General features: G+C 37.8%; 1 protein-coding gene across 1 annotated transcript; it reads right to left on the bottom strand.

Moving 5' to 3' along the window:
• Positions 1–7,678: 7,678 nt before the first annotated feature.
• On the bottom strand, positions 7,679–10,610 carry LOC128659900 (oocyte zinc finger protein XlCOF6-like). Its single transcript, XM_053713488.1, has 2 exons — positions 10,494–10,610; positions 7,679–9,724 (listed from the first exon to the last, which is right to left on the bottom strand). Exons 1-2 carry the CDS (start codon positions 10,510–10,512, stop codon positions 7,908–7,910), a joined length of 1,836 nt encoding a protein of 611 aa, XP_053569463.1. The 5' UTR covers positions 10,513–10,610; the 3' UTR covers positions 7,679–7,907.
• Between the last annotated feature and the right edge of the window lie 584 nt (positions 10,611–11,194).

Here is an 11,194-nt window from a genome sequence, read left to right as displayed (position 1 = left end):
CACCTTATATTTGTGACCTTTATACTCGGTGACAAGGACCCCCTGTCTCATTACAGGATTCCCAGATTTTATTCTCTGTGGCTATCCTGCAACTGGCTTCCTTGCAAACATCCGCAGCCTTTGGAAACTTCTCCCTCGTATGTATCATCTCTAGTTTTTGTATTCAAGGTTTATATGCAATATAGGTTTTAACCTTTTAACGCCATTATGCCGTTCTATTCCCTCATAATTACACTGGGCTTTAGCGCCTTTATGACGGAATAGAACATCATAGCCAAAGGCTGTCCTGAAGCCTACTTCCTGGATTTGATCGCAGTCTGGAGGGCGTTCCTAGGGTTATAGGGATGCCGCCCAGACCCGATCCAATAATTGAAATCTCGAGATTGTGTGCACGATCGCGTGATTTCAATTTGTCTACATCGGAACAGTTGTTCCGATGTAGACACTTTAACCCCGGCAGGAAAGGGTTAAAAGTGAATTTGAATGTTCTCTGTATTTTTATTTGTGCAATTTTTCATCTCTGTTTTTAAATTGGTTTATTAAATCCCTGATTTCTTTCATGTAATTAGCAAGAGTCCATGAGCTAGTGACGTATGGGATATACATTCCTACCAGGAGGGGCAAAGTTTCCCAAACCTCAAAATGCCTATAAATACACCCCTCACCACACCCACAAATCAGTTTTACAAACTTTGCCTCCTATGGAGGTGGTGAAGTAAGTTTGTGCTAGATTCTACGTTGATATGCGCTCCGCAGCAGGTTGGAGCCCGGTTTTCCTCTCAGCGTGCAGTGAATGTCAGAGGGATGTGAGGAGAGTATTGCCTATTTGAATGCAATGATCTCCTTCTACGGGGTCTATTTCATAGGTTCTCTGTTATCGGTCGTAGAGATTCATCTCTTACCTCCCTTTTCAGATCGACGATATACTCTTATATATATACCATTACCTCTGCTGATTTTCGTTTCAGTACTGGTTTGGCTTTCTACAACATGTAGATGAGTGTCCTGGGGTAAGTAAGTCTTATTTTCTGTGACACTCTAAGCTATGGTTGGGCACTTTTTTATAAAGTTCTAAATATATGTATTCAAACATTTATTTGCCTTGACTCAGGATGTTCAACATTCCTTATTTTTCAGACAGTCAGTTTCATATTTGGGATAATGCATTTGAATTAATCATTTTTTCTTACTTAAAAATTTGACTTTTTCCCTGTGGGCTGTTAGGCTCGCGGGGGCTGAAAATGCTTCATTTTATTGCGTCATTCATGGCGCGGACTTTTTTGGCGCAAAATTTTTTTTCTGTTTCAGGCGTCATACGTGTCGCCAGAAGTTGCGTCATTTTTTGACGTTCTTTTGCGTCAAAAGTGTCGCCGTTCCGGATGTGGCGTCATTTTTGGCGCCAAAAGCATTTAGGCGCCAAATAATGTGGGCGTCTTATTTGGCGCTAAAAAACTATGGGCGTCACTTTTGTCTCCACATTATTTAAGTCTCATTATTTATTGCTTCTGGTTGCTAGAAGCTTGTTCACTGGCATTTTTTCCCATTCCTGAAACTGTCATTTAAGGAATTTGATTAATTTTGCTTTATATGTTGTTTTTTCTATTACATATTGCAAGATGTCCCACGTTGCAACTGAGTCAGAAGATACTTCAGGAAAATCGCTGCCTGGTGCTGGAGCTACCAAAGCTAAGTGTATCTGCTGTAAACTTTTGGTATCTGTTCCTCCAGCTGTTGTTTGTATTGAATGTCATGACAAACTTGTTAATGCAGATAAAATTTCCTTTAGTAAAATTCCATTACCTGTTGCTGTTCCGTCAACATCTAATACTCAGAGTGTTCCTGATAACATAAGAGATTTTGTTTCTGAATCCATTAAGAAGGCTTTGTCTGTTATTCCTCCTTCTAGTAAACATAAAAAATCTTTTAAAACTTCTCATTGTTCAGATGAATTTTTAAATGAACATCATCATTCTGATTCTGATAATGGTTCTTCTGGTTCAGAGGATTCTGTCTCAGAGGTTGATGCTGATAAATCTTCATATTTATTTAAAATGGAATTTATTCGTTCTTTACTTAAAGAAGTTCTAATTGCTTTAGAAATTGAGGATTCTGGTCCTCTTGATACTAAATCTAAACGTTTAGATAAGGTCTTTAAATCTCCTGTAGTTATTCCAGAAGTTTTTCCTGTTCCTAGTGCTATTTCTGAAGTAATTTCCAGGGAATGGAATAATTTGGGTAATTCATTTACTCCTTCTAAACGTTTTAAGCAATTATATCCTGTGCCATCTGACAGATTAGAGTTTTGGGACAAAATCCCTAAGGTTGATGGGTCTGTCTCTACTCTTGCTAAGCGTACTACGATTCCTACGGCAGATGGTACTTCCTTTAAGGATCCTTTAGATAGGAAAATTGAATCCTTTCTAAGAAAAGCCTATTTGTGTTCAGGTAATCTTCTTAGACCTGCTATATCTTTGGCGGATGTTGCTGCAGCTTCAACTTTTTGGTTGGAAGCTTTAGCGCAACAAGTAACAGATCATAATTCTCATAGCATTATTATTCTTCTTCAACATGCTAATAATTTTATTTGTGATGCCATCTTTGATATCATTAGGGTTGATGTCAGGTATATGTCTCTAGCTATTTTAGCTAGAAGAGCTTTATGGCTTAAAACTTGGAATGCTGATATGTCTTCTAAGTCTACTCTGCTTTCCCTTTCTTTCCAGGGTAATAAATTATTTGGTTCTCAGTTGGATTCTATTATTTCAACTGTTACTGAAGGGAAAGGAACTTTTTTACCACAGGATAAAAAATCTAAAGGTAAATTCAGGTCTAATAATCGTTTTCGTTCCTTTCGTCACAACAAGGAACAGAAACCTGATCCTTCATCCTCAGGAGCGGTTCCAGTTTGGAAACCATCTCCAGTCTGGAATAAATCCAAGCCTTCTAGAAAATCAAAGCCAGCTTCTAAGTCCACATGAAGGTGCGGCCCTCATTCCAGCTCAGCTGGTAGGGGGCAGATTACGTTTTTTCAAAGAAATTTGGATCAAATCCGTTCACAATCTTTGGATTCAGAACATTGTTTCAGAAGGGTACAGAATTGGCTTCAAAATAAGACCTCCTGCAAAGAGATTTTTTCTTTTCCGTGTCCCAGTAAATCCAGCGAAGGCTCAAGCATTTCTGAAATGTGTTTCAGATCTAGAGTTGGCTGGAGTAATTATGCCAGTTCCAGTTCTGGAACAGGGGCTGGGGTTTTATTCAAATCTCTTCATTGTACCAAAGAAGGAGAATTCCTTCAGACCAGTTCTGGATCTAAAAATATTGAATCGTTATGTAAGGATACCAACATTCAAAATGGTAACTGTAAGGACTATCCTGCCTTTTGTTCAGCAAGGGCATTATATGTCTACAATAGATTTACAGGATGCATATCTGCATATTCCGATTCATCCAGATCACTTTCAGTTTCTGAGATTCTCTTTCCTAGACAAGCATTACCAGTTTGTGGCTCTGCCGTTTGGCCTAGCAACAGCTCCAAGAATTTTTACAAAGGTTCTCGGTGCCCTTCTGTCTGTAATCAGAGAACAGGGTATTGTGGTATTTCCTTATTTGGACAATATCTTGGTACTCGCTCAGTCTTTACATTTAGCAGAATCTCATACGAATCGACTTGTGTTGTTTCTTCAAGATCATGGTTGGAGGATCAATTTACTAAAAAGTTCATTGACTCCTCAGACAAGGGTAACCTTTTTGGGTTTCCAGATAGATTCAGTGTCCATGACTCTATCTTTGACAGACAAGAGACGTCTAAAATTGATATCAGCTTGTCAAAACCTTCAGTCACAATCATTCCCTTCTGTAGCCTTATGCATGGAAATTCTAGGTCTTATGACTGCTGCATTGGACGCAATCCCCTTTGCTCATTTTCACATGCGACCTCTTCAGCTTTGTATGCTGAACCAATGGTGCAGGGATTACACAAAGATTTATCAATTAATATCTTTAAAACCGATTGTACGACACTCTCTGACGTGGTGGACAGATCACCATTGTTTAGTTCAGGGGGCTTCTTTTGTTCTTCCGACCTGGACTGTCATTTCAACAGATGCAAGTCTGACAGGTTGGGGAGCTGTGTGGGGGTCTCTGACGGCACAAGGGGTCTGGGAATCTCAGGAGGTGAGATTACCGATCAATATTTTGGAACTCCGTGCAATTTTCAGAGCTCTTCAGTTTTGGCCTCTTCTAAAGAGATAATTGTTCATTTGTTTTCAGACGGACAATGTCACAACTGTGGCATACGTCAATCATCAAGGAGGGACTCACAGTCCTCTAGCAATGAAAGAAGTATCTCGAATTCTGGTTTGGGCGGAATCCAGCTCCTGTCTAGTTTCTGCGGTTCATATCCCAGGTATAGACAATTGGGAAGCGGATTATCTCAGTCGCCAAACATTGCATCCGGGCGAATGGTCTCTTCACCCAGAGGTATTTCTTCAGATTGTTCAAATGTGGGGACTTCCAGAAATAGATCTGATGGCATCTCATCTAAACAAGAAACTTCCCAGGTATCTCTCCAGATCCAGGGATCCTCAAGCGGAAGCAGTGGATGCATTGTCACTTCCTTGGAAGTATCATCCTGCCTATATCTTTCCGCCTCTAGTTCTTCTTCCAAGAGTGATCTCCAAGATTCTGAAGGAATGCTCGTTTGTTCTGCTGGTAGCTCCAGCATGGCCTCACAGGTTTTGGTATGCGGATCTTGTCCGGATGGCTTCTTGCCAACCGTGGACTCTTCCGTTAAGACCAGACCTTCTGTCTCAAGGTCCTTTTTTCCATCAGGATCTCAAATCCTTAAATTTAAAGGTATGGAGATTGAACGCTTGATTCTTAGTCAAAGAGGTTTCTCTGACTCTGTGATTAATACTATGTTACAGGCTCGTAAATCTGTATCTAGGGAGATATATTATAGAGTCTGGAAGACTTATATTTCTTGGTGTCTTTTTCATCATTTTTCCTGGCATTCTTTTAGAATTCCAAGAATTTTACAGTTTCTTCAGGATGGTTTGGATAAAGGTTTGTCTGCAAGTTCCTTGAAAGGACAAATCTCTGCTCTTTCTGTTCTTTTTCACAGAAAGATTGCTAATCTTCCTGATATTCATTGTTTTGTACAAGCTTTGGTGCGTATAAAACCTGTTTTTAAGTCAATTTCTCCTCCTTGGAGTTTGAATTTGGTTCTGGGGGCTCTTCAAGCTCCTCCGTTTGAACCTATGCATTCATTGGACATTAAATTACTTTCTTGGAAAGTTTTGTTCCTTTTGGCCATCTCTTCTGCCAGAAGAGTTTCTGAATTATCTGCTCTTTCTTGTGAGTCTCCTTTTTTGATTTTTCATCAGGATAAGGCGGTGTTGCGAACTTCTTTTGAATTTTTACCTAAGGTTGTGAATTCCAACAACATTAGTAGAGAAATTGTGGTTCCTTCATTATGTCCTAATTCTAAGAATTCTAAGGAGAAATCATTGCATTCTTTGGATGTGGTTAGAGCTTTGAAATATTATGTTGAAGCTACTAAGACTTTCCGGAAGACTTCTAGTCTATTTGTTATCTTTTCCGGTTCTAGGAAAGGTCAGAAGGCCTCTGCCATTTCTTTGGCATCTTGGTTGAAATCTTTAATTCATCATGCTTATGTCGAGTCGGGTAAAACTCCGCCTCAAAGGATTACAGCTCATTCTACTAGGTCAGTTTCTACTTCCTGGGCGTTTAGGAATGAAGCTTCAGTTGATCAGATTTGCAAAGCGGCAACTTGGTCCTCTTTGCATACTTTTACTAAATTCTACCATTTTGATGTGTTTTCTTCTTCTGAAGCAGTTTTTGGTAGAAAAGTACTTCAGGCAGCTGTTTCAGTTTGAATCTTCTGCTTATATTTTCATTTAAACTTTATTTTGGGTGTGGATTATTTTTCAGCGGAATTGGCTGTCTTTATTTTATCCCTCCCTCTCTAGTGACTCTTGCATGGAAAGATCCACATCTTGGGTAGTCATTATCCCATACGTCACTAGCTCATGGACTCTTGCTAATTACATGAAAGAAAACATAATTTATGTAAGAACTTACCTGATAAATTCATTTCTTTCATATTAGCAAGAGTCCATGAGGCCCACCCTTTTTTGTGGTGGTTATGATTTTTTTGTATAAAGCACAATTATTCCAATTCCTTATTTTTTATGCTTACGCACTTTTTTCTTATCACCCCACTTCTTGGCTATTCGTTAAACTGATTTGTGGGTGTGGTGAGGGGTGTATTTATAGGCATTTTGAGGTTTGGGAAACTTTGCCCCTCCTGGTAGGAATGTATATCCCATACGTCACTAGCTCATGGACTCTTGCTAATATGAAAGAAATGAATTTATCAGGTAAGTTCTTACATAAATTATGTTTTTTATTTTTTCATAAATAAATCAAATCTGCTTTCAATATAATCTGTTTCATTAGACAGCCGGAAACTGCACTTATTTAGCTCTGTATTGAGCGCCATAGCTTAAAATCAGTGTGCACTATTACACACTTATTTCTAATAGCAATCTTCACTAATAAACACACATACTCTCACTCACACTGTCACACACAAACAATAACATACTGCATACTCTCTCTCAAACACACAAACACACTCACTATTTCACACAAAAAAACACACACACAGAAAGACACATTCTCACACACAAAGACACTTACACACTAACTGACACACACTCTAACACACTAATACACACACATACACTCACTCTTTCACAAACAGAATGACACTGATAAAGACACATTCTCACACACACAACAAAACTTACATACAGACACACACACACATACTATCTATTACACACTCTCTCTTACACACACATACGTGCAATGCAAATGTGACCTCACATTGCATTGCACAGATACATTGCATTGCACAGACGCATTGTGCCATTTTTTCTAACACTTCACAGCCGCCGACTTTAGCCTCCAAAAACTGCTAAGTGCAGGTTTTTTTTTTTTAAATGATACTTTTTTTCAATTCTTTTTTTAAAAGAAAACAAACACGTAAAATTAGGGACATTTATAAAATGAACCAGAGATCTGATTTGAAGCATTAATTGCTACCACAAGTTCGCTGTAGCAATAATCAGCTACTTGTAATGGCTGATTATTTATTGCACACCAGTAAACAGGCAAATTCCCCGTTTGCGGGTGCGCAATAAATTAGTGCTCCACTTGTAATCTAGCCCATTGTGTCTCATAAAATTTCCCCTCAGTAATTCCTCTGGTATATAACATGTACAATGTTAATCCTCTATTGCTATAAGAAAAGGTTTATCCACATGATGTGCACATTAAATATATTTCCCAGATGTCAATCATTTGAGACTGATATGCTTGTTTATATAATTTTCTAACACTCTATTCATATAAAGACTCCTTTATTCTGTAAATGTAATTATTTTATCCCCCTATGTAAATCAAAATGTACAACTCCTAACACTGGCATATTAATAAACAACACTGGGTGTGCTTTGGTGGTGAATGGTTGTGTAAATTGGTCAGTATGAGGACAGCTTTGTATATTCCTGTGTGGTGTTTGTATTCTATCACATTGATATGAGAGAAACTGAGGTGCACATATATAGAGGAACAAAGGACAGCAGGAGAGCACTTTAAATCTGGAGGTTTTATAACTGGGATTTAGAAAGTATTTTTTTGCAATAGGAACCTTTTTTGGACTCTTCTATTTAGAGAGTTTGTCCTCTTCAGGATAATTTTTAAAAAGGTCTTCACACTGTGCACATAAAGTTTATTTGTAAGTAAATATTTGGTGTTTTTTTATATCTCTTTCTAAACCTGTGAAAGTTTACTTCCCTTGTGAATCCTTTCATGAGTTTTCAGTCTGTACATGTGAAACATTTTTCTCCTGTGTGAATCCTTTTATGATTGTTCAGATGATCAATTCGTGTAAATCCTTTTCCACACTCTGTACATGTGAATGGCTTTTCCCCTGTGTGAATCCTTTCATGAGTGTTCAGATGATCAATTCGTGTAAATCCTTTTCCACACTCTGTACATGTAAACGGCTTTTCCCCTGTGTGAATCCTTTCATGAGTGTTCAGATGATCAATTCGTGTAAATCCTTTTCCACACTCTGTACATGTGAACGGCTTTTCCCCTGTGTGAATCCTTTCATGAGTGTTCAGATTATCAATTCGTGTAAATCCTTTTCCACACTCTGTACATGTGAAAGGTTTTTCTCCTTTGTGAATCCTTTCATGAGTGTTCAGATGATCAATTCGTGTAAAACATTTTCCACACTCTGTACATGTGAAAGGCTTTTCTCCTGTGTGAATCATTTCATGAGTTTTCAGATGACTCTTTTCTGTAAATCTTTTTCCACACTCTGTACATGTGAAAGGCTTTTCTCCTGTGTGAATTCTTTCATGATGTTTCAGACTACTCTTTTCTGTAAAACTGTTTCCACACTGTGTACATGTGAAAGGTTTTTCTCCTGTGTGAATTCGTTCATGAGTTTTCAGACTACTTATTCGTGTAAAAGGTTTTCCACACTCTGTACATGTGAAAGGGGTTTCCCCTGTGTGAATCCTTTCATGAGTTTTCAGATTACTTTTTTCTGTAAAACTTTTTCCACACTCTGTACATGTGAAAGGTTTTTCTCCTGTGTGAATCCTTTCATGATTTTTTAGATCCCGCTTGTTTGTAAAACTTTTTCCACACTCTGTACATGTGAAAGGCTTTTCTCCTGTGTGAATCCTTTCATGAGTTTTCAGACTATTTATTCGTGTAAAACGTTTTCCACACTCTGTACACGTGAAAGGTGTTTCCCCTGTGTGAATCCTTTCATGAGTTATCAGATTACATTTTTCTGTAAAACTTTTTCCACACTCAGTACATGGGAACGGCTTTTCTCCTGTGTGAATCCTTTCATGATTTTTTAGATCACTCTTGTTTGTAAAACTTTTTCTACACTCTGTACAAGTGAAAGGTTTTTCTCCTGTGTGACTCATTTCATGAATTTTCAGACTACTTATTCGTGTAAAACTTTTTCCACACACAGTACATGTGAACGGCTTTTCCCCTGTGTGAATCCTTTCATGATTTTTTAGATCCCTCTTGTTTGTAAAACTTTTCCCACACTCTGTACAAGTGAAAGGTTTTTCTCCTGTGTGAATCCTTTCATGAGTTTTCAGATAACTCTTATGTGTGAAACTTTTTCCACATTTTGCACATGTGAAAGGTTTCTCCCCTGTGTGGGTCTTTTTGTGATACATAAGGCTTCCTTTGGATGTGAAACATCTCCCACATTCTGTACACGTGTGAGGTTTCACAGCTGTGTGAACTGTGTGGTGTTTGAATGGTTTCTTATCTGTATGAATAATTTGGATAGACTGAAGACTTTTCCCTTCTTTGAAATGCTTTGAAATCACAGTAAATGTGTGTGGTTTATCCTCTAGGATATTCATTTCACTAGATAAGTCATAAATGTTGTCCTCTTGTTTGATGACTATATTACGCTCTGTAAATAATGATTGTTGCCCAGTTCCTGCCAATTTGCCATCTTCTTTAACTTTCTGCTGTGATTTCCCCAATGTTTGTGAATAGTCATTGGTGTCTAAGACTTTTGGAGTTTGTGGTGGTATTCTGATGCTTCCTGTAGTGAAGGATGGATATGAACTATTCAAGGGATTGTCTACATAAAAAGAAATGGAATTAAGAAAATAAAGAAAGTGTATTCTTTATAATGGATTCCATCTTTTACAAAAATCATATTTATTTACACTGTCTTCTGTTTTGTGTTGCTTTTTAAAATGATTAACCTGTAAATTACAAATTAAAACAATGAAAGACAAATAATGTAAATATATCTACATCATAATAAACGAATCCACTGATTACTGACTGAAAAAAATTATAGGGTCCCATTAAATATAGTGCGTGTGGATAATGTTCTCAGCCAGGGAACCAGTATATCTGTATTCTGGTCAAGAGAGGTGGCATCCACCACTCTCATTTAACATTGCACAAGCAAATGCACCTAAAAGCCCTGCCCACTCATGCTTAACCAGTTGGGTGAGAACATGATGTTTTAATTATCACAGACTAATAATCAGTGTGAGATGTTTTAAGATCTTATGATGCTTTTTAGTTAGCTTTATTAGTTTAATAATACTCATTTTTAAATTAAGCACACAAATCAGTGGCGGTTCTGGGTTGGGGAACACTCACTGGTGGAGTTGTGGGTGTTACACACATGGGAACAAGGTAGGCATAAGTGTAGTTATGGGTGTTCCATGAGCTGGGTAAGGGCAGGGGAAGGTAGAGTTGCAGAAGTTCTAAGAGTAGGTGTTGACACAAATGTAATTAAAAGATGCAGAAATAAATATATTCGTTTATATTTGTTTAATGAGTGATCTATTTTTTTTAGTAATTAAAGTCAGCATAATATCTATTATACTCACCTAACACATATGAGTTCATGCTGATAACAGGCTTGAAAGTCTGTGCTCAGGAAGAAGGTTCCCTTATTCAATCCAGTTACATCAATACCTGATATCTCTCAGTGCTCTGGCTGTGTCTGTAAAAAGTATATTAAATGGTTTAGACAGATAATAATAAATAATGGTTCTGATTAACTGTACGTATGGTATAATTAAAGGCACACATTACAATTCATGTGATACAGATCAGCTGTTTAGGTTACTACATAGTGGCTCTCTCTGCATCAGTGTGCCAAAAAATGTATTGCAGTGATGCCTCAATATCGAGGCAATACCTTGAAAGTGGCTGGAAGTAATAAGGATCGCTTCCAGCTGCTTGAAACCCCTGAGGACGTGCTAGGAACGTCCTTGGTCATTAAGGGTATTTTTAGTAGGACGTTCCTGGCACGTCCTTGGTCGCAAAGGGGTTAAAGTAAACACTGTAGTCAAATAAAGCATTTTCTTTTTTTCTAATCAAAACATATTCACTATTACCTCAAGTTTTACATCTATCTGTCTCTGTCTGAAACTGTCTGTCTTTCTATCTAATTATCTGTCTATCATATCTATTTGTATCTCTCTCTCTCCACGGTCTCTCTCTCTCTCCACTCTCTCTCTCTCTCATATATATGTCTCTCTTTCATCTATCTATATATCTATCTATCCATCATCTGACTCTATCT

This window comes from Bombina bombina, chromosome 5, assembly GCF_027579735.1.
Source record: "Bombina bombina isolate aBomBom1 chromosome 5, aBomBom1.pri, whole genome shotgun sequence".
NCBI classification, from domain to species: domain Eukaryota; kingdom Metazoa; phylum Chordata; class Amphibia; order Anura; family Bombinatoridae; genus Bombina; species Bombina bombina.
Note: the sequence above shows the minus strand (reverse complement) of the source record. Positions and strands in the feature narration are given on the sequence as shown.